Source organism: Pinus tabuliformis, chromosome 5_2, assembly GCF_031772625.1.
Source record: "Pinus tabuliformis cultivar Carrire ecotype Pingquan chromosome 5_2, CPIR1, whole genome shotgun sequence".
NCBI lineage: Eukaryota > Viridiplantae > Streptophyta > Pinopsida > Pinales > Pinaceae > Pinus > Pinus tabuliformis.
This window is the reverse complement of record NC_142306.1, coordinates 980253918-980279029: the sequence shown is the minus strand read 5'-3', so window position 1 is coordinate 980279029 and position 25112 is coordinate 980253918. Positions and strand designations below refer to the sequence as shown.

Here is a 25112-nt window from a genome sequence, read left to right as displayed (position 1 = left end):
AGATTTAGTTGGGGTCGAGAAAGGGAAAAGGGGTTTTATGTATCAATAAAGACGATTAAACTATAAATAAGCTAACGATTTGTAGGCACAGAGCTGAAGAAAGTCTACGTCCAAATTGCCCAAAATGGGAAAGATGGGGATGAAATCGCATTCAAAACCCTACTTGCCGCCAAGTTACTTTGTATTAAAAAAAATCCCTAAGTCTTTTGAGTACTATTCTCAAGCAAGTTGGTGTGAATGCATGTCATTTAGCCTAAATCTTATGAGTACTATTCTCAAGCAAGTTGTGAATGCATGTCATTTAGATTTGCTTTGCGAGCATTGCCTCGACAATGTGATTAATGTTAATCATCTCAAGCCCTATGAATCTCCGATTCTAAAAGAGGAAGTTCACATCCTCCACAATGTGGTTAATGTTAATCATCTCAAGCCCTATGAACCTCCTATTTTGGAAGAGGAAGTTCACATTTCCCACCCACCTGATAAAATTTTGGATTTTCAATAGTTGTTGGAGGAAGACACACTACTAGACCTATAGCATTAGACTACGATGTACCTTGTTGGGCACCAAAGCCAACTTCCTTCTTAGGAAAAATGGTTGTATCTTGTTGGGCACCAAAGCCAACTTCCTTCTTAGGAAAAATGGTCGTCTCAAATTTATTTTGATCATTGCTTCTAGCCCCTTGTTGAGAAGGTGGGGTCAGTTTTGCTAAAACAATGAAGAAATGATGTGCCACATCTGCCAATCATTTATATCTAGTCTTAATAGTTAGTCGTAGGATAATAAAGACATGGTTAATCTTGAGCACTATGCATTTTCAGCTTATATTGTTTCTTAGTTAAAGCTGACTTTTTCAAAACTAATCAGATCTCATCTTAAGTAAATTATAAAAGGCATTTGCTCAGAAGCATAAGATACAAATGTTTTGGGAATCAATATTCTTGTGCATTTTAGGTTTGCATGTTTATGTCTTAAGCATTTGAGTGTTATGTCTTACTCAGAAGCATAAGATACAAATGTTTTGGGAATCAATATTCTTGTGCATTTTAGGTTTGCAAGTTTCCTTCTTAAGCATTTGAGTGTTATGTCTTATCAATCATCCAACCATCTGATGAAGGGAGGCAGATCCAGTGGTTTAGTAGTTTGCAAATGGGAAAGAGGTTGATATCACCTCCAGAGCTCTCAAAATATGCAGTGATCTGGGTCGTTGGATCAAGGAGGACGAATTACTAAAAATTCCATGATTCTTCTCCAATTTATGCCTTACGACGTTTCCTTTGCAACATTTGGTGCAATTGCTAGTTATATATATATATATATATATATATATATATATATATACATACTTTCATTTTCTCGTTCAAGAGTAGATCCACCCACAAAAAATCCCAATTGCCTGGTCAATACAATGGAATTCGTCGCTTCTACTTCCACTGCACTTAATTCTTCAAATAACTTTAAGAGCCAAGGCATATTAGTACTTGGTCATCTTTTCTTGTCACTTATACGGCCAAGAGAGCACAGAGACCTTCCCACAGAGTTGGATGATTGTGTTGGACCAACTGGCCAGTGAAGGAAGACCTTGCAACTGGTCCGACATGTTGGCTCCTTGTTGAAGGAACAAGTGACAAAAGCCCTACACCTACCCAAGGGTCAACAAGTAGAGATATACATGTTCACTTACATTCTAGATGTAGTCTGTGCCCGTTAGAAGTTCCCAAGCTTGGGTTGGGCATGGACACCTCAGAAACCTCTATGCACACTTATTGCATATTGTTCTCCGAATGCAGCTTCCATGGAGTTATCGTATAGTTGTCAGACCACTTTGTCACCCCAATGTACAAAATGATATTTGAGCAGGATCCACCTTGCATGTCACAGGCGGTGATGGTGACATTCTTGTCCATTGATATAAATGCCGCCAAATATGCTTTAGAAGTACTTCTAAGCAATCTTTGTTTCATGCTCTAGGAAATTAATGCTTCTTAGTATTAAAAAAAAATATCAATTACAAAAAGATCATCTAGTTTTTGGTTAGTGACCATATAGGGTTCTTTATTAACCATCTTCCTCCTGAAAGTTCGGATACTCTTTTTATGGTTAATCATTGCAATTTAATTACATGTAATTTTTTAATTTAAAGTTTTATTATACTTATTAGTGTAATCATTACTCGTATTACTCTCTTTGATTTGCTCATAGTCATTCAGCTCGTATAAGCTAAGTAAAGCAATGGGAATCAGACATTCCAATCTCCTAATCTAGCTTAAATATAGGAACATTTATGTAGCACAAGGTGTATTATAAAATATAAATAATATAACATATAATTATTATTTTAAAAATCTTTAAAATATTTTCTTTTAATATTACCAAATTAATTATCAAAATCTTTAAAATATTTTCTTTTAATATTACCAAATTAATTATCATTAAATTGTTTATTGGAAAAATTATTTTTAATTTAATTTGTTTATTAATAAATAGTATTTTATAAGAGAATTTTTTTTAATTTTATTATATGTTTTTAGATTTTAGATTATTGAGGTAATTTTCTAAAGATTTTGTTAAGCAGATTTTGCTCAAAATCTAGCAAGAATTTTTTAAAATGCTAAGATTGAGTTTAATTTTTAGAATTCAAGCTTCTAAATATTTTTCAAGACTGAATCTAAATATAGAATCAAATATTCATTTTAAACAATGAAAATTCACAATCCCTTGAAGAAATTCTATCACAAGATTTAGACTAAAAACAAAACATTTATTAGTTAGATTGTTGTTGTTGTTTTTTTTTTTTTTTTTTTTATATATATATATATACTATTTTAATTTCTTTCTAATGAAATTATTAATAAATATTTTCAATTTGTGTTATTTTGCATATTAATTTTTTAATTATTTTTTAAATTAAAATATTTACTTATTTTTTATTAAAACAAATAAAATTTTCAATTTGCATAATTTAAATCTCAACTTTATAGAATGTTTTTCAAAATTCAATACATAATCTTCAAAAAAACACGTATTACTTTGCAATTATTCTTTTAACTATTTTAAAATTTAAAGATTAAATGTTCCAAAAGCTAGTGACCCCTTGACATTCTTTATAAAGTATAATCTTCACCTTTTTGAGATCCTATATGGTCATCACAATTTCTAGAAAGATGCCAAAAAAATGAAATTAGACGGGTCAATAAAAAACAACTTTCCAAAGGATTTTGAAGTTATTAGAAATTTTAAAACGAAGAAATATTCTAGGACAATCAAGGTTTAACAAATAATTAATTAAGAAACATTTCAAAAACTTACAACAACATAAATAAAGGGTCTTTCAAAAACTTACAACAAGACCAATAGTAATTATTAAGTAGCCCTTCTTAAAGACAATAGACACAAATGTAAGTAAAAGGCCTTTCAAAAACTAACAATAAGACGAATAGTATTAGACAATTACACTTGTTTATTTTGTTTTCATTTAAATTTATTGTTCATCACTTTTTCTATCATTTTCAAATTTCAAATCGCATAAAATTTAAAATAAAGTTAGTTAAATAATTGTATTTTCTTAATATATAAATGTTTTTCTTCTCTTGTGAAGCAGTGTTAGAAATTATAATTATATTTTATAATTGATTTTTGTATTGTTCAATAGTATCTTGAAAATAATTTTCATCAATAACATCCAAAATGAAAAATTGTAACTTGGAAAACAAATCAAATTTACAATGTAGTTATACGAAAAATGATTATAATTATATTTATTGATAAAATAATTGAAAAAATCTTTATTAAAATATTTCGTTTATTAACATTATATAAACATTAAAAAATAATAATAATAATAAATAATAAATATATTAAAAACTATTAATTTTTTTCTCAAATACAATTTAATTTTTTTTGTCTTGTTTTTTAAGTTCAAACTAACTATATTTATATAGTTAAACTAAAAAAAGTCACTTATAACCCATGTGAAGATTGAATATATACTAAAAATTTGTTATTTTTTTAACCGTGGATATGTTAGTAATTATTGGCATCATATTGAATTGTTCATATAACCAGCCATTTACGTGAACAATTGTTATGGCAGAAATACTTTTCATTAATTTTCCTTTGTGATAGGTGAATTTTTAGGATCGATAGTTCTGGTACAAATGAGATGTAATTTTTACTTTCAATATTTTTGCATTTCTACTTTCAATATTTTCAAGCAAGAAAAGTAGTCATGATTTCAATAAAAATTTTATTGTCGCATTTTAATTTAAAAATTCAAAAAATAATTTTTATATTTATTTTATTAATTTTTTAAAATTTAATTATAAAAAAATTATATTAAAAAATAAAAAGAAAAATAAAAAAAAATAAATATTTAAATTATTAAAATAAAATATAAAATTATATATATTTTTATTACTTTTAATCTATATAATATTAATACTTAATATTACTTTTAATCAATATAATTTTAATAATTAATATAAACAATGTTAATATTTTTTTTTCTTAAATTTTAATATACTAAGTAGATTAATTATTTACAAAAGTTATATATTTCGTTTTCACCGATCAATAATGCCCAGCGTTACATAATAAAGTTATGAATATTGATGTCTTATATTGATATTTGGATTGATGTTATAAATTTATAAAAAAAAATTAATAATTTTTAAAATGGAGGTTAATTTTATTTATATGAAATAATTAATAAATAATATTATTTTTATTTATTTTAATTATAATTGTTTTATATATTATATTGTTAAAATATTTTAGTTTTATTGGTGGTAGATAATTTGTTTTAAATGATGTAGTTTGAATTTTTTGGAAATATATTGTAATTAGTATTTTTTTTAATATTTATGAAATAATTGTATTTAATATAATAATAATATTTAATATTTCAAAATTTGTTATATATATTTGTTTATAGCACAAAATCAAAATGTTGGTTGCAAAATGGTGTACAAAGGCGATTGTATCAAAAGGCATCAAAGCTTATTACATTCTTTTGCCTAAATAAAATTGTCATATGTGTGTATATATATATATATATATATATGATAATTGCATTTAGGTGAAATAATATAATAGTCTTTAATGTGCATTCAGGTAAAATAATATAATAGTCTTTAATGTGCATTCGTATATGTACACATTTTTGTAACAAATATTTTGATTTCGTGGTATATATATATATACACACATACACACACGACAATTGTATTTAGGCAAAAGAATGTAAATAACCTTTCATACAATTATATATTACAATTATATATTTGTACACCATTTTGCAACCAATATTTTGATTTCATGGTGTATGTATATATAATATTGGTTGCAAAATGGTGTACAAATATATAATTGTATAAAAAGTTATTTATATTTTTTTGCCTAAATACAACTCTCGTGTGTGTGTATATATATATATACCACTGTCGTGTGTATATATATACACCACGAAATCAAAATATGTACAAATAAGAATGCGCATTAAAAGCTATCATATTATTTTACCCAAATACAATTACCCTGTTGATGTAAGATAAAAATATATAATTTTAATTGTTTATTATTTTCTACTTTAATTTAAGTATATCTAAACTAAGTAATAGCTATTTTGTTTTTATAAAAAAAATTACTTCTACCTAATTTAATAAATTCAATTTTTTTTATTTTATTAATATTTAAAATTATTTATCTGTAATAAAATTAGTTTAAATCTTATTTGGTAATGATTATTTTGAATCGTCCTCTCACAATGCTAACCGTATGCATTATTGGCCCGCAGTTGTCTATAAAGCGACTTTTTGAAAGTCTTTCCGGCGGATTTTTCCGGTCGAAATCCGGCAGGAATTATTGGAATCGCAAGTTTGATAGCTAGTTTCTGCACAATGAAAGCGTCCCAGGGGTTTTTCAGGGTATAGACAACTCCTTATTGGCCCTCATCGTAGCACACCCCGTACCTTATAGAACTGAAGAAACTGCTTAGTAAATTACATGCGGAAAACTAGGAAAACTGCTCAGTAAATGACATGCGGAGTAAACCGAAAAGTTAGTCAACCATAACCTTATAGAACTAAGGAAACTGCTAAGTAAATTACATGCGGAAAACTCGGAAAACTGATCAGTAAATGACACGTGGAGTAAACCGAAAAGTTAGCCAGGTTGTTGCCTTTGTGAAGGCTAAGGAAACTGCTAAGTAAATTACATGCGGAAAACTCGGAAAACTGATCAGTAAATGACACGTGGAGTAAACCGAAAAGTTAGCCAGGTTGTTGCCTTTGTGAAGGCTAATACGCAGTGGGCCAGCAAGGGAACGAAACGGACAAGCTATCATGGGCAAACCCATCAATTACATCCTTGCACATGGAAATCCCACCGACTTTTTTGGAATCTCAATTAATTTGTCCTATCATGGGCAAACCCATCAATTACATCCATGCCCAGAAGAAATCCCCACCTTGGCACATGGAAATCCCACCGACCTTTTTGGAATCTCAATTAATAATAAAAAATTAGTGGATATCTATAAGCACCAAACCATGACAGTACATCATATTGCTTTTTGAAAATTAAGGTTCTGGTCAGCCGAAGAAAGAATTCGTTGAGATTTTTAAATGGTCACTTATCTGTTGTCAATTTTTATTTCTTTTGGTGTGTGTTTGAATAGAGCAGCTGCACTCCATGATTCATGGATCCTTGAATTGTATTTTAATATTTCAACTGGAAAAAAGTTGTAATTCGTCGTGATTTAATTAATTAATAGGATTGGCGAATGGTGGGTTAAAAAGTCATAAATAATTTACTGTTCATTGACGCAAATTTCTATTACACTTGTTATTGACTTGATAAATTTCAATTCTGTTGATAGACTTGATAACTTTTATTAATTTAATTAAATAACTTTATTATAATAATTATTTAAAAATTAATTTAAATCATATTCTTTTATTTAATATATATTAAAAATAATTAAAAACTTAAAAAATATAAATTGATTTAATTTATCAATTTTAATTATATATATATTAGTCAACATTCTTTTCAAATCAAAATACTATACATAACCATAAAATTTAAATCTTAAACACAGTGTTTCTTATTACAAAATTTATATTCCGGAGAATTTTGTTTCAGAGATTTTCTCTAATACTATCAGGAATTTTTCTTGATAATTTCAAATATTTTCCCGATAGTATCAGAGACTTTCCCTAATACTATCTACGAATATACCATCCACCACCTATCCAGGAATATACCATCCACCACCTATCCAGAAGTGTTGCCTGGTAATTTCAGAAATTTTCAGAAGTGTTTCCTGGTAATTTCAGAAATTTTCCCTAGTACTATCAGGGACTTTCGCTAATACTATCCAGGAATGGACCATCCACGAACTATCCAGAGGAATTATCAGGAATTTAACCACCCCTTCCTGATGATTTGATTTGATTTCTTCCTTCCCCTCAAACTCTTCGGAAAACACCTCTTCAACTAATCAACTAACCTACCTCTTCATGACCACACCACCGGGAGACTGCCAGGGGTTGGGTGGGTGATTCGCCCCGATACTATCAGGGACTTTCCCTAACACCATCCAGGAATGGACCACCACCAACTATACAGAGGTGTTTCATGGCCTTTATTAGAGCGACTCTGGTCTCTCGATTCTGATAACGGATATTACTTCTTCCCAGGATCGAATCCTGTGGCTGCCATAAGAGTGGACTCTTCACCCTCTTCAAATCTAGAGAGGTATATCATAATTTTTTTTTTTTTTAGGATAGTGTTTTTGGATGGCGTGTTGTTGTTGCCTATTTGGGTATATTATTGATGACTTGTGGTTGTTCTCTACCCATTTGGATACTAAAACAGGTTTCAAATTTCTCCTTTTGAGCATACAGTAAATAAATCCACAAGCATAACAATTATGAGATAAATATGGCTTATTTTTTACATCATTTATATTAATTTTTTTGACAGATTCTGAAACTGGTGCTATTTTCCGGGTATCGTGTTACTATTCCGGTACTAATATTACTCGTGATTGGGTGTTTTTCCACTGTAGCTCCTGTAAGTATCAAAACCGTGTGGGTCTTGCTTTTTCACGGATCTGGCTAGTTTTTAATGATGGTTATTCTAAATAACGTTAGACGTTTTTATGGGTAGCCTTCCACTTTTAGTTGTTATGCATGTGTTTTGTATGAAATCTTGTTAAAAGGGCATATCTCCTTGCTGGGATCTTATCCACATTAATAATGGTGGGCATATCTCCTTGCTGGATCTTATCCACATTAATAATGGTTTTTTTCATTTGAGGGAATATGCTAACTTATTTCAATTTATTTTATTTTATTTTATTTATTTATTATTTATTTTTATTTTTATTTATTATTTATTTTTTTTTTCTTCCCATTTTTATTTATTTATTTATTTATTTTTTCCTGAAAAAAAAGCATGATATTATATTAGGAATATAAAGAGGCATATATATACAACCAATTTCTAAAAAGACCTAGTACAGGGGATCATAGAAATCAAAAAACATGGATCATATCCCAAAAATAACACCTGCCAGGAGAATGACAGATAAGAGATTAAATCCAGCACCACAGATATCATAAGTCATATGCAGATCGTCCAGCTACAAGATTATCTTCATTTTTTGGACAAAAAGTTATCATAGGAGGAGACTTTCGCGAGGAAAAAACAGATACAACATCATATGAAACAAAAAACAAAAGAGAAAACCTGAGGGATTGCATGCGAAAACTAGAGATCAGGAAGAGAAAATTCTTGGATAGGAAAAAGATTCCCTTCAGATGAAACCTGCAAAAACCAAGGACCCGGAGCAGCATGAAGACCCTCTTTTGACAGCGAATCAACCTGTTGATTTAGATTCCTACTGATATGATGAATGGAGCCGCCTTCCAAGCTCCCCTAGTATAAACTCATCCTATCCATCCACCCTAACAGGTGCGGCATGAAAATATGATTTTTCCGAGAGATGAAGTCCACCATCACCTTTGAATCTTCAAAAACTGAGACATCCTGTATGTTTAGAAAGAGGCAAAATTTTAGGAGGCCAGCGAGGGCCATCGCCTCAGCTTTGTTGTTGGTGCCTCTCCCGCCATTCCAGTGGATGAAGAATTGATTGTTTTCATTTACCATAATTATAACACCACAACCATAGGAGCCTCTCTGTTCAGCCCCATCGAAGTACGCCCTTGGATAAATTGAAGGATCCATAGAAAGGTCTTAGCATGCACCCTTTTTTTGCTTGAGAGACTTTTGCGGGAGAGTTTCATAAAGAGAAACAATATTGAAAAAGATTTCCAGGAAAGGGGATTTGCAGCCATTGAAAATAGAGTTGTTTCGCCACTTCCATATACTCCACAGAATGATAATGAAAATTGTTCTCCATGATTCCTTTTTCTCACTGCACCAGAGGAGCGCTTCAATGATTGAAGCGTGGATATTGTGCTGAATTCCATAATGATTCTCCAATGCATGCCATAATTTCTAGGTACTTTTGCATTCTAAAAATAAATGTTCGTTGTTTTCCTCCTCTGATCTGCAAATAGGACATAAGTCGGGACCATGCCATCCCCTCTTCTTTAAGTTTTCCCAGGATAGATTCTTGTTATGGAAGGAGAGCCAGGCAAAGAAAATCATTTTGGGCGGGCAATATGCCTTCCAAAAAATGCAAGGAAAGATAGGATTGAGAGAGGGCTGATTTAGACCAATTAAATTCAGATATACATCTTTGACGCGAACATTATTCAATCCTTTTGAATTTTTCCAGGTGAGACTGTCAGATTCAGCAGAGTGAAAAAAGCCGCAGTTCCTTAGGCACGTCCTGATGTGTTCCCATTGAAGGGCAATCAGACCAAGCATTTCCAGAGTTCTTGCATCTTTCCACAGTGGAATAGATCCCTGCCATTTCGCAATCAGACTGTCCCAAAAGAAGAGGCCCCGTCTATGAAAGAAATTTAATAAAGATACAGGCACATTGATCTCCTCGACGCCGCACAGGAATTGGTCTTTCCCAATAAGGATCTTGTTGCCAGATTGGAAACGCCAGATTAAGTTCTTCAAAAAATAATTTTCAATTTTACGAAAGCTGAGCCAAATTGAAGAACCATATGGGGCACCAATCCTTCCCTCCCTGAACCAAAAAGATAGGTCCTTCCTACCTAAATATTTCTTCTGAATAATGGAACTCCATGATCCTTCTCCGTGAATCGCTCTCCAAAATGACTTGCATAGGAGAGCCTTCCCGAAAGTGCGCATGTCGAGCAAACCCCATCCACCCATACTCTTTGGCAGCGAGATACTGGACAGTTTTGAGAGATGGTATTTCGTTCTTCCCGCTTGACCGCCCCAAATAAAATTCGCTGTAAGTTTATTCATATTTTGAATTATACTCGCAGGGAGAAAATATAAATGTGCCCAATAAACCGCGAGTTGGTTCAGTACTGATTGCGCCAAGGTCACTCTTCCCGCCAGAGTTAGACATCTAAATTCCCAAGCTGAAATCTTCCTGTAGTATCTGTCTGAAATCCAATTCCAATCTGCCTTTGAGTATCCATTTGATTTTATCTGAAAACCCAAATATTTAATACCAAGACTGATGGATTGCGCTTTAATTCCAAATAGGCTAGTCAGCCATTCAACTTCAACCGGATTAGAGTCATTGTGGAAAATAGTTGACTTGGCATAGTTTATTTGCAATCTTGTAGCCATTTGAAAAATTTTTAGGATTTCATAGAAGCAAATCCAGGTGAACCTGCAAAACATTCCGAATAGAATATTATCATCTACAAATAAGTTGTGAGAGATTGAAATATTTCTGCAAATTTTCAGGGGCGACATTTGTTTTCCATGACAGCCTTGTTGATATGAAGGCTAAGCGAGTTCATAGCCAGGATAAACAAGAGCGGTGCAAGGGGACATCCTTGGCGGAGGCCTCTGGCCGCACGGAAAAAAGGATATGGAATCCCGTTAATGATGATCGCATAGTCCACCCTTGCAATGCAGGCCATGATCCAGTTGATCATGTTGGCTCTTAAACCAATTTTTGCGAGCAGACACCTAGTGAAGCCCCAATCAAGGCAATCGTATGCCTTACAGAGATCGATCTTGAGAATAACCGCATCACTTTTTTTGGAGTGTATAGCAAATAGGCCTTCCTGTGTGCTTGTGACTGCATCTAGTATATTTCTTCCCTTTAGAAAGGTGTGTTGATCCTTTGATAGATATTTTGAAAAGGTTCCTTTTATTCTTTCAGCTATGATCTTCGATATAATTTTGAAAGAGATACTACAAAGTGAGATCGGTCTAAAGTCCTTGAAGGATTCTGCATCTCCTTTTTTAGGAATGAGTGCTATGTTAGTGGAAGAAGCTTTTTGATTGATGCTGCCTGACATCTTGGATCCTTCCACCATCCTTAACAGGTCTGATTTTATGAGATCAAAAAAATGGATGAAAAATTCTATCGTCCAGCCGTTAGGACCCAAACAACGTCCCTTTTAAAATATTTCATTGTTCTCAGCAGCTCCTCCTCGGATATCGGCTGGAAGATTTGGTCATTTAGATCATCATCAAACATCCAAGGAAACACTTCAATGCCCCACAAAATATCCTGAAATTTGCATTCTTCAGACCTTTTGTACTGGTTCTCAAAATATTTCACCGCCCCATTTGAAATGTCCTGTTGGGAATATAGAAACCCTCCTCTCCCATCACTGATTTTCCATATAGAATTCTTTTCGCGTCTGGAGCTGGCGAAATTATGAAAGAATTTTGAATTCCTATCCCCTTCCTTCAACCAAATCGCTCTGCTCTTTAACCTCCAGAAAGATTCTTCCTGTTCTAAAATTTTCGATTTTTCCTTTTGGAGCTCCTTTATCCGGCATCTTATATTAAACGGTAGCATATTTGTAGCCATGGAATCCACGATGCTATCCAATTCCATTTGAATCTCCCGGAGCTCCTTTCTGTTGGCTTGTCTTTTTTTGTACTTCCACTCCTTTACCACCTTTCGAATGGCCTCTATTTTGTCCCTGAAAGTCATTAGAAGTGGAAAAACTTCGGGAGACGACATCTCAGGCCAAGATTTTGAAATGATATCATTAAAATCCGGGTCTTCTAAACATGTCCTATTGAATTTAAAAGAGTAACCTTTTCTAAACCCCTTTCCCGTCCATCCAAGCATAATCGGTCTATGATCAGAAATGAAGACGTTCTCGATTGATGAAAAAGGCATGCCTAAATTGTCAATTAGACTAGCATGAAGTATAAATCTGTCGATTCTCTTGGCAATGTAAGCTTTCTCTGCCCTTCCATTTTCCCACATCAGAAGCAGTTTGGGAGGGGGGATGTCCACAAAGTTCCTGCTAAGAAGCTCATTCTTAATTCTGTCAGCGATGGGGTCCTTTTTCTTGTTTATGCCCCAAATTTCGTCCATATTTAAGGTGATATTAAGGTCACCTGCAATCAATAAAAATTCAACATAAAATATTTCTGAAGCAAAAAGAGTTTCCCAGAAAGATAGCCTGTTCTTGTAGGGTGCATATATATTCAGAATATTTATAGGACATTTATGCCCTCTCATTTGTGCCGAGATGAGGATGCCCGCAAGACAGTTATATGTTTTTGCTTTGATCCAACTAGGATCCCATAACACCGCCAAACCGCCAGATAGGCCGTTTGCTTCCAAAGCGGAAATGTGCCAGAGGGGGAACATCTTCCTGAAATAAGAAACTGTTACAGAAGAAGCATGCATGGTCTCTTGAATTAAAATGATTTTTGGGCTTGCAAACAAGAAGAAATCCTTTAAGGCCGCAAATTTTTGGTCTGCCCCCAGGCCTCTGATGTTCACTGATATGATGAAATTCATTGAGAAGGCTTTCCGGCCTTGCTTGCTCTAAGGGGCCTTTCCTCAGTCATATCAATGATGGGGATATCGATAAGGGATAGATTACTGATACCTCTACCAGCGCCTTCACCCCGCCCCCTGAAATGTCTACTGCCTCTATTTTTTTTCCTCCTGACTGTGATGTTACTTGCAGAATTGGGGCTTATCTGGGGAGATCTTCGGATTCTTGGCTTATGAATGGTGAGGGGCCTGAGCTCCAAAGATTTCTTGTTTAAGAGGTAGTCCAAATCACTACCGATCGAGTTTGAGGGTGATGAAATAGGAGAATTAACAGGGGTGGGCGAAATCAGAGGCTCTTTCCCTTTTCCATAAGAAGATTTATTCTTATACGGGGACGGGGATGAGGATTGAATAAAATGAAGCTCCTTGCTGCTGTTTATAAAAGGCCAGGGAATCGGGGGAGGATTTGGGACAGCATGATCAGAGAGAGGCTCCAAAGGAGGGTTCGGCGGACAAGAAAATTCATGATCAGAAGCTGTCTCTAGGGGGGCATCGAAGGAGAGATTCTGTACAAAGGGTTATATTTAGAGAGCAGCAGAGGAGTTTGCTGATGATCATCAATAGTCGCTATAAGCTGTGCGTTCGGTCCAGGAGGAGACTGACTTTTTGGAGAAGCTAATTTCTCCGAATCCGGGGAAGAGGGTTTAATTCTATAAGACTTTGCCGCAAAATTAGGAAAGCCATGATGCTTTCGGCTTCTTGTAGGGCGCCGCGAACAGTTCTTGACAAGATGACCAGTGCGATGGCAAGCTGAGCATCTAAATGGGACTCCCCAGAAGTCCAACCTCTGTCTAATTTTTAACTCCCTCCAGATGATGTTAATATGTTTCGGAAAACCGCCTTTGAACGCTTTGTCTATCAGAATCCAAGCCACTCTTTTGTCTTTCTCACCTAAGCACCATAGATCAACGTAAACACACCTCCCTATGGCATTTCCTATCTCTGGTAAAGTCTCCTTTGACCATAATTCCAGTGGCAGACCGGGAAGTTTTACCCATATTAAGTTATTGGAAGGGGTATTCATAAGCGGATTATAACCCAGATACCATCTGTGTAATGCCAACAAGCTTCTTCCATAAACCAACTGTTGCTTCATAATGGTTTCCAAGTCGCCCGCACTAACGAAATGAAACCAGTACCACTCCTTTAGTAATCTGGCCGCGATAGGAACATATCCTATTAATGGTTTCCATTGCAGATCGAGCTAGCTTCTCATTTTTTGGTCATCCATCTCCGGGAAATGCCACCGACCTACCAAGGCCTTTTCCTGAAGGCTTCCTATGCGATCTGCTAGATGAGTGCTATCAATATTTATGGCTGTAGGAGGGGGAGTTGTTTTAACAGGCTTCTGACTTTTACTTGAACGGTCTTTTTCATTTGTCCTTCCTAATGGTTCAATCCCGATTTTGCAGTTTCCTCGTGACGATCTTATTCTATCGGAACCGGCGGATCACCATGTCATCCAGGGTGGACTGCCAATCGTTTGACAGCTTGGCATTGATGTGGAGGGATTCCGCCTGGGATGCCGCATGTATCATAGCCTCTATGGCTGATGTGTCCGGCGGATAATCCATTCATAAATATCACACCTAAACCTTATCTCATGGGTACAGGAGGAAATCCAAGAAGGATATATGTCAGACACTGCAGGCAGATAAGACAGGTGAGATCTGAATAAAATACCTGGAGAAAGAAAGTTCAAATAACTCGCGTCTGACCAAAGTATAGGCGCGTGGAAGCCTCGGGAATAAAAGGCGATTTCCAAAATAGGAGAGATTTCAAAAGTGAGGCCAGTTGTCCCCCTATTAAAAGACGAATGACGATATCATGAGTTGGATTATGGCAGAAGGGAGGGATATTTGAAAATTGACGGCTCTATTTATTTCAGGAATTCAGTTCACGTCCTGACGGGAATTAAATTTCCTGAAAAGTAGAAGATATGGATCAAAAGGACTGAGTCCGTGAAAATCCAAAAAAAGGAAAAAGGACTAATACTTGTACCGCCAACCGAAATCCGGCGACCCCGGAAGAGGTCCAATTCAGAAAGACCAGGGAGGATAGAGCGAAGTGAGGTGAGAGTCCGAGGCTCTGCTGCATTTCAAAGACCTTCCTATCTTGTAACAGAAACTATGGCCCTGATTCAGAGAAGATTATGCCTTTCCATAACACAGATCTTCACGTTGATTCTTCAGGACAAACTATGCAACAACATAGAACCACGCAGACACACCACCAAGGTCCTATCTTAAACCGAAAATCAGAGCATGGCTTGGTAATGACACAAAAATTCTGAAGCTTTGAGACCAGAAGCCACGACCAGCATGAGAATGGTTTTCCAGACATGTGAAATTTGACATATACCAGAGGATGAAAAAGAAAAACATAGCTTCTAAAAGTTAAACTTCTGAAAAACAGTATTCACATCCAAATTTTGCTTATTCAGAAAGAACTAACGACTTGCTTCTAATAGTTTAGCTTCTTAATACAGAAATCACATCCAAATTTTGCTCATTCAAAAAAACTAACGACTTCCTTAAACTGAAAATCCTTTAACCAAAAGAGCGATACAAGAGGATCAGAAAAAACTAACCTGGAGCCTCAGACACGCCGAGGGTGAGGTGCATTCGGTAAACGAAGAGAACCATCCCAGCCAAAGAGAACCGAAACCAACAACTAGAAATTCCGATAAAAACCAATAACGCGGAGAGAAGACCAAGCTCACCACTGCTTTTGAAACACAGTGATAAGGAGATAGGAATTCCACTAAGGATGGAAGAGCATCAGTCAAAAGAACCTACGACACGCAGAGCTCTATTCCACAAACTAGGCCTAAGACATGCAGAGCTCTATATGACATATGTCAACTGGTAAATGTAGTGAGGAAACATGCAAATTGTCTTCATGGAAAAAAATGGCATGAACAGACGGGGATGATGGGGAATATAATTTGAACCACTTAACTATGGAGAATGAAGAGACAAAAAAAATAATATATAATTTGAACCACTTCATGCGAATAAATGAGAAGAGAAGGAGAATATTTTTTCTAAGAAGTTGTTGCTCACCAAAAAATGACCCAAACGAGTTGTCATTTTCCTTGGACTTAGCCTATGATTGGTCCAAGTATGTTTTACATTAACCAAATTAATGTCAACTAAATAAAGAAATAATATAAAGTCTTCATTCACTCCCAAAATGGTTCTCGAATAGGTAATCCCCCTTTTCTCTCCCAAGAATATAAGGTATTGTTGAAATCCCCACCAAAAATACTTTTAAGACCAAACTTTGATTCCTTAAGGTTACAAAGATAGTTCCAATGAAATATATTTTCTTGATGTGCAATTGGTATAAAACATTAATGACATTACATATCTTATAAGACGGTATATGAATGATGCCAAGAGAAAGCATGTGGAGAGGGCTCTATACCTCAATCAAAATGAAAATAGAAGAGGACTAGAGAGTGCATAAACCAATAGAAGCTCCCTTAGAACTAACTATATTTGCATCACAACCTTGACATGTAATGGAACTTTTTTTGGAGGAATCCTTGTTCCCCCAATTTTGTCCCTTAGATTAGGATGATCTATGGATTTTCTTCCCAGATTAAATCTCAAACTACTAATATTTTTCCCTTCACTTCCTAAACCCCCACAATTAAAAGAGATGAATTTCATTACTTACTCGAGGATTCTGGGGCTCTTCCTAGAGGAGCAGTTGAACCACTTTGATTCTTTGTGATTCTTTGGTCCTTGTTTTACATACCTTCTATGTTGGGTTGGGTCACACATTCCTTATATTTGTCAGTTGGCTCTTTGCATTTGTCCCAATTATCCTTTCTATTGACTTTTCTACCTATTCTACAAGTTCCATTGTCCTTTTCCATCTCACCCTCTGATATCTTATCAACCAAAGATAAACCAGAGAAAGGATGACATGAGGAATTTTTACAATTGGAGGGAGAGTGATAGAATTATTCTTCTTCTAGATCTAGGTCTTTCTTGACCATGAAAATGGTTTGGGACATCTTCCTATGGGGGTATTCCCACCGATCTATCCCTTTCACCCATGGATTCATCAGAGATTGGGGGGAATTCCACGTTCTAAAAATTCACTAGAATCTTGTACCTATTGTATGAAGAATCCTTCTCAATTCCTTTACTGCTAGAATGAGAATATTCACTAGTGTGGCACTATTGGGGGGAGGGGCCTTTGGGTGTTGTGTTAGGAGAGGGGGGTTTTAGGAGGGGCATCCTATCTTCTAGGGGTTCTCTTCCATTTTGGTTGTTGCCATTACTCGTCAATCTCTGCTTGCCTGTGTCCCATTTCAACTTTAGTGTGGTTCTTAGTAAAGTGGCCATATTCATGGAAAATTTTACATTTAAATGGATTTTGATCATGATCTATTGACTGGATAAAGGATCGGTTATCTAATAAGAGCTAGAAGGATTCTAGGAGACCTTCCTTTAGATCCACCTCAACATAGATTTGAGCATAGGGAAACATCCCATATTGTGGTTCAACATGATCGATATACTTGCTCTATGTATTGCCAATGTTTCTAATGGCGTCTTTGCTATCTTTTATTTATAACTTAAATTAATTAATAAGGATGTGATTGTATCCTTTTGCATTAAGGATGGTCATAATTTTTTTCTCCTATGTCAACTTGCCAAATTTTGCATCATAAAATGTTTAGTAATTTACACCACTAATTTCCCATATTATATCAACACTACCTTGATATATTCTCCTTAAGAATCATATTCCAAGATGAAAGTTTTAGTGAAGTCCAACATGAATAATGAATAAGTCCAGGGTATAACACATAGCTTCTTTTAAGGCCAAAAGGGATACATCATTCTAAATAAATACATTATTTTTTTATCAAACATGATAATAGAGAGCATTAGAATAGAATAAGAACAACATCATATCAAAATTAGAAAAAAAAGATACGAACTTTAAATGTAATCTTAAATTTATCCTCACTATTTATTCATCTTATCCAAATAATTACTAGATATTGTTTGTTGCCATGGATTCATATTACAAACAATTAAAATCATAAAATCTATAACAAAGATAGTTCATGGATTCCTTGGGGTGACAGGAATGGTGATGGTGAGTTGGGGGGAGGTGGAGTGAGGGTGTCCCATGAGGAACAGTCAGTTGTACCTTTTCACTGAGCTTGGGATTAGCTTCTAATATCCTCGTGGCATCATAAACACCACTCCAATGAATTAATCTAACCTCTCTTCTAAACATTATCCATCATATGTATTTGGAATCCTTCCTCACAAACCCAAAGTTTTGTTGCATATTCTATAAGGGTCGAAGGGGTCTTTGCTTTATCTTGTTTTTGGCCTTATTTCACGTTCCCCGCAAGCTTACTCTCGTAGCTAACCACTACGAAAATGTTTCAACTGCATCGCCCAAGGGATCTCTCCTAATCCACAAATAGAACTTCTTGCAACCCATCCTATAAGCAATCAAAATGACAAGTGGACATTTAACAATATGAGAGATGACTTTCTCAATTGTTGAATGTGAAATTGTGGAGACAAGAGTTGAAGTTCCAATCTTGATGGCTGCAATAACTTCTAGATTTGGTCTAACACCCCTTCAACTAGGAAAATACAGAGTCGTTTTATTATGGAATTTTAATTTCTGTAGAGTATTGATGTTGGGTTTCATCATAATGATAGAGGACCATCAAGTGTGTATCCTTATGGATTTCCAAGGAGATTATTGGTATCTAGTCCCACAACTTCTACTTTTCCTTGATCTCTCCATAGTGGCATTGGAGCTTTTCCTTGTCACGGCCTTTCATGTCTTCTAGGTTTGAGGAAGTAGTAAAACTAACTATTATATGTAAAGGAAGAATTGTATGGCTCAATTCAACAACTCCATGTGAAAATGAACTCATTGGTGACCTAGGTAGTAATTCTCATAAATTTTTTTAATCTAATAACAACAGGCTCTCTCCAGGTTCAAGGATGAATTTGGGCATCTCCGAGGTCAACTAAAGGATATTTAACAAGGTGGTAGGTTAGTACCTTTGTCCCCTTCAACACTAGTCAACTCAACAGCTCAAGTCCCCATTCTCCTGGACCTGAATTTGTCAACTTGTTCAATAGTGAAAGAGGCATCCCTTTGGGTTTTTTATTTCATCTCCCTTGGTTAATCAGATGTGTCACAAAGCGTGTTGTTTTATGGCCATTTTCTGTAGGTTATATGTAGTCAAAATACTTTCTAGATCATGTAATTCTCTATTTTGCATTGGAAGGCTTAGTCTCAGACAATTTTTCTTTAGAAATTACACATCCTCCAAGCTTATTTCTTTTCATTTTTAATCATACTCATCCTTTTTTATGTAGGAAAGATAATAAAGAATTAACTCGAAACTCTTATGATCTTTAATAGGGTTGTAGGCCCCCCTTCGCCTCAACTTGTTGTACAAGGATTGATTTATATGGTACAGGTGTCGATGATGCTCACTAAAAGTTAGCTTGTCATTGGTGTGGTAGATTCCACTGCACAAATACAATATGTAGTAGTGGAAGGCTTTCAAGCCAGGCCTATGCAACATATTAAAGCTTATATTAGGTGTAAACTTGACTTTGTAGTGGTTTGTTGTGAATTGAAATGTACTTCCTCGAAACATGGCTAAATAAGTGTGATATAATGTCACATATAATGTGGGTTCCTATATAATGCTAAGACTAACAAAGAAGAGATTCAACATATATCTAGCTACAACATCAGTACATGAATTATATAAATAAAAAATATATAACACTATCATAAAAACTTAACATTAGCATCCAAATCTCTCTCTAGAAACAAAAAAGAACTATTCTAAATCTCTAGAATAAAAAAATATTATGAATTTTAAAATGGCAAGAAAACTTACCAAGCTAGTATAAGATGGTATCAAAGCTAAGGTTTTGACAAGACTAGAGTTGAAGTTAGTCATAGAGGGATAAGGTTTCCAATAGTGCTAGTGTTGAACTTGGTCATGACGGATAAGTTTGTTAGGTTGTAGACAATACTCAGTGGATCCAAACACAATCATGGTAAAGGGAAAACAATTCCTATGAAATAGGTCAATAATCCTTGGCAAAACCACAAGCCAAACAAGGATAAAGCTTGTTCCCATCGAGACTAAACCTAGAGCTAAACTCAATAAAAAAGAAGAGAAAACAATGCCCATGAAAAAAATAATACCACAATCCTTGTTAGAGATGAACACACTCACAATGAAGGGAAAATAGTACCCATGAAACATTGGCCTCATCCTTAGTGTGTTGAACTCAAGGTATTAGAAACATCCTCAACAATGCCAAAGCTAGAGTTCAAGGGGGTGTTGTTCAATCAAACTCTTGAAATCTCAATTAGCCATGTTAGTGAAGGGAGAACAATAAGGAGACAGTTTCAACATACAAAGTACATAGCTACAAATGATGGATATTTATGCAAATACACACTGGAAGAAGTAAAAATAGATAACCATTGAAAGACATGCTTTCAAGTAGGGAGGGAAAACTTCAAGTAGGGAGTGATAAGGGTCCCAAACAAGTGCTAGTGAAGCGAATGTCAAGTTTGGAGCCTAGCTTGCACCATCAACTATTTAATGATTATACTCAATATTTATTTTATATGTTGAATATAGTTTTTTATATTAGATATTATAAAAAATTTAATAAATTATAGCCATCCATAAAATGAAGGCTTCTGGTTGGCTTGAAGGACTTAGTGAAACCAAGGAAAAGCCTATTTCCAAATCTATAAATCCATTAATGCTCTCCCTTACAGTACCGGCTGCAGTTCCATTAATGGGTTTTGGCTGCCATGACATTATCATCATGTGAAAATATATGTATGTTCATACATGGTCATATTTTCCGGCAACAATGTCAGAGCCATATTTTCAGTATCCTCTACCTCAGTTGTCCGTTCTGCTCCACCATTGAATTGAATTTAATGCATGGATGAGACGTCCAGCTATCTACCATCTCAGCATTTCAGATTTCGAACTATTCAATGCATCGTGCCGGATTTTCAAACCGAGCAGTGGCGCATCATGGATTTCTTCACAGCTCCGCAATCAATTTTTCCTCCATCCCCAAAAATTCAAATTCTGTCTCCACGGGCACCAAAGATTTCAAACAGAAAATTTTGAAATGAGCCCATGGTACAGGATGGACTAAGAAAGAAAGCTCTGTTAAAAATCAGGAAAAGCAGACAGGTAAAGGTGGTTTGAAGGTGTGTAGCCATGGAAACAGAGAATACGATTGTCAAGGAAGTCCACAAAAAGCATTGTGCATTTCGAATGCTAGGGTAAAAGGCATCGAGGATTTTTCAAATGAATGGTCTGGTGCAGCCCTTGGCATCAGAGCATGGTTTAAGTTCCCCATGCCTTTTTATCGACAGGAAGCGAAGTTTTGGGCATTTGGGTCTTAATCATTGAAAGGATGACCAAAAACTTCAAATTACACTGTGAAATTTGGAAGGATGGTAGAAAAGATTAAATCCCTGGTCAAAAAGTTGGGTCAGATGAGTTTCAGTTGTCGCTAAACTCCCGGTCACTACACAGTAGATGTCAAAGATTGTCCAAGTTGATGACAACTCGATGTTTATGGTTTATTGAACTAGTTATTTAAATCGAAGGATTATGGTGTGGTTTGAGCATGGACTTCGTGAGTCTCCTTGATGCCAAGAAGACAATGCCTACTACTTTGGTTACAGGTTCATGGAAAATCAATGTTACTTAGCCAAACCAGAATTTCATCGGAGTTATCAGTTTTATATCAAAGAAAGCTTTAAAGATAAGTTGGAAAGTTTCATTCAGAAATTAAGAGAGGATTATTTTGAGGAAATCATGAAGCAGGTAGCTAGAAATGTAAAGAGAACGACAAAGGCCATTATGGACAGCCATAACCAGAAAATGCTCTCAAGAAAAATGAAGCAGCGTATGAATCTATGGTTTGTTTCCTGTTTTAAGCCCTCTTTCAGCTAGCATAAACGACATGTTTTGATATTTGCCTGAAGATATTTCAAGGTATGTGCCTTTCTTACTATTCTTCCCTCTTGTTTCTTTGTAATATTTCACCAGGAAGAGGCTATGTGAAGTTTAATGTCAAATTTGAAGCGTGCATACCAAATCTGAGGTGTTTGAAACCACCGGTGGAGACGAAGAAGACAATTTGATGCTGCATATGTATATGTGGACACACGACTCCAAATTATTTAGAGATGAAGATCATTTCTACAACCACGTCACCATTTACAAAGATGGCGATTTCAAAAATGGCGAAAGGGGATGAATATTGACGTTTGCAAGTGAAAACAAGGTTATAAATGTTTGTAAACAAATCATTGAAAAGAGTTGGGATACCTTGAATAAACTCATTCTTAATGGATCATTCCTAGTTTTCCAACCTTTTCAAACTTTTAATTCATATTGTAGTGGAGCTAATACGTTGTTGTTTTTCTATAGCAGTTGCATTTTTTAGTTTCTCAGTCACAATTATATTTACATTTTATTCTTTATTTTAATTTTCATACCTTTATATATATATATATATATATATATATATATATTAGAATTTTAATAATTTAATATTATAAATCATTTTAATGTGTGAAATATTAGAGAAATCAAGTTGTGGATTTTAAAACTTATATTTGAGATTTTTTATTTTATAACATTATGGTATATATATTAACGCGGTTTTGTGTTATATTAATGTGTGAGTAGTTTCATCTAATAATTTCGACTATTTACAATTAAAACCAAAACCAATGCACAGAATCAATTGATATTATTTCTTGAATTAATGAATTGTTCATTGTATCATCACTAAAAATAATACACCTTATTATATTATATTATGTTATTATTAAAATATATGAAGCTTCATGATTTCTATAATTCATTTTAAATTGTATCATTAGCCATATCAAATGCACTCTACTATTTTGTGTTATGTCATTGCTAAAATTAGTGATTTGTTCTAAATAATTTTGCATTATATCAACTAAAATTATTGCATTGTCTTGTTGTGAGTCATATGATTGTTAAATCAATGTAACTATTTAGATGCCATATTTCTCTAAATCATTTTTCATTATATCACCACTAAAGTGAATGCACCTTAACTTCAATGTAACTATAAATATGAACATATGTACATGGCATCTTAGAAAATAAAGAAGTGTATTGATGTATTCTTCATTTATGTTATGTGAGATAATGATAATTTTACATGATTTTTGACCACTATTATTCTAAAACCTTTATTTTGTGTTGGTATCATATGGGAAGACTTTAATGTAAGTTTCATTGTTCTTAAACGGACATTGTTATATATACATTATAATGTGGAATATGTTGTCTTGTAATATCAATATGGTGCATGTTTTTTCTCAAGTTGTACAACTAATTTACCACCAAAAATATTCAGCTTAAAATAACTCATCCCACAAGTGCTAACTTAAAATAAATTCTAATGTTAATAAAACTTTTATAATGAATTTGAATGTGGTGTGAAAAGATGAAATGCCGAAATTTTGAGTTATTTTAATAGTGATATGTTACTTTTCCTTCAAAATATGATTCATATGATTAAGGTGAAATTTGTTTATAGTAGGAGTAAAAGATTGTGTTTTAATATTTTGATATATGTCAGAACTTGTGACCCAAAGGTATCTAAGTCATCAAAATTGCTTGGCAATTCCACCCAACATGGACCACATTAACCCTTAACACAGTTGGATTTGTGCCCACAGGATTTCAGTCGTGGGACACTAACATAAAAATGCACCCTATCACCATAGAGTGTACACATTGTGCGCATCAAAACAAAAATATATTAAAAATATGCACATCTATTATGTATGCGCAACTTCCAAATATGCACATATATAGAAGAAATTCACTATACGAAATAAACATATATAGGAAAAATATGTGCATATACAAAAGTTACGCATATATGAAAGATATGCACGTATTTTGCATCGCATATCTTTTGTATATTCATAACATTCTTATATGTATATACAGAATTTGTTCATATACGAAAGTTGCGCATATACAGAGGTTATGTATGTATGTAAGTTGAAGTTGTGCACAACTTTGTATATGTTTAACTTCTGTATATGGACACATATGGAAGTTGCACATGTACGGTAGATGCACATATACAAAAGTTGTGCACATATGGAAGATGTGTATATAGATAATTTATGTGTAACTTTAGCCACTGTATATATGCAACCTCCATATATGTACAATTTTCGTATATGCACAATTTATGTATATGTGCAACTTCCGTATATATTCATATCTATTTATGCATATATAGAAGATGTGCATATACGGAAGTTGCGCTTATACAAAGAGTGAAGTTCTGCATAACTTATGTATATGCACATATCTTCCGTATATGCTCAACTTCTCTATATATCTTCCATATATGTGAAACTTTCGTATATGCACATAGCTTCCATATATGTGAAACTTCAGTATATGCACATATATAAATGTTGTGCATACATATGTGAAAACTTTGTATAAGCGCATACTTTTCGTATATGTACAACTTTTATATATACACATATTCTCTATATATATGTAACTTCTGTAGATCTGCAACCTCTACATATGTGAAAGTATCAATGATATGCACATATACAAAAGAAACACATATACGAAAGATATGTGCATATATGGAAAACATACAGATATCCAAAAGATGTGCATATACAGAGGTCGTGCAAGTTCTATATATGCACATCTTATGGATCAAAAAATATTTTGTATATACATAACTCCCATATATGGACATATCTTTTGATTATTCTCAAATTTCGTATATGTGCATATACTGTGCATATACTGAAGATATGCACATATACAAAATTTGCATATAGGAAACTTCCATATATGCATATATTTTCTATATATGCAAATATATGAAAGATATGTGCATATTCGAAGTTGCACATATATGAAAGATATGTGATAAATAAGATGTACATATATAGAAGATATACACATATTTCATATATACGCATGTCTTTCATATATGCACAACTTTCGTATATATACATATATTTCATATATGCACATATCTAGAGGTTGTGCATATACAATATATA

At 34.1% G+C, this 25112-nt stretch overlaps 1 protein-coding gene across 1 annotated transcript; it reads right to left on the bottom strand.

Annotated features, from left to right (window-relative positions):
* Window positions 1-11498: 11498 nt before the first annotated feature.
* Window positions 11499-12791, bottom strand: LOC149162582 (uncharacterized). The gene has a single exon (XM_089435228.1). It carries the CDS (start codon window positions 12789-12791, stop codon window positions 11499-11501), a length of 1293 nt encoding a protein of 430 aa, XP_089291354.1.
* Window positions 12792-25112: the final 12321 nt, after the last annotated feature.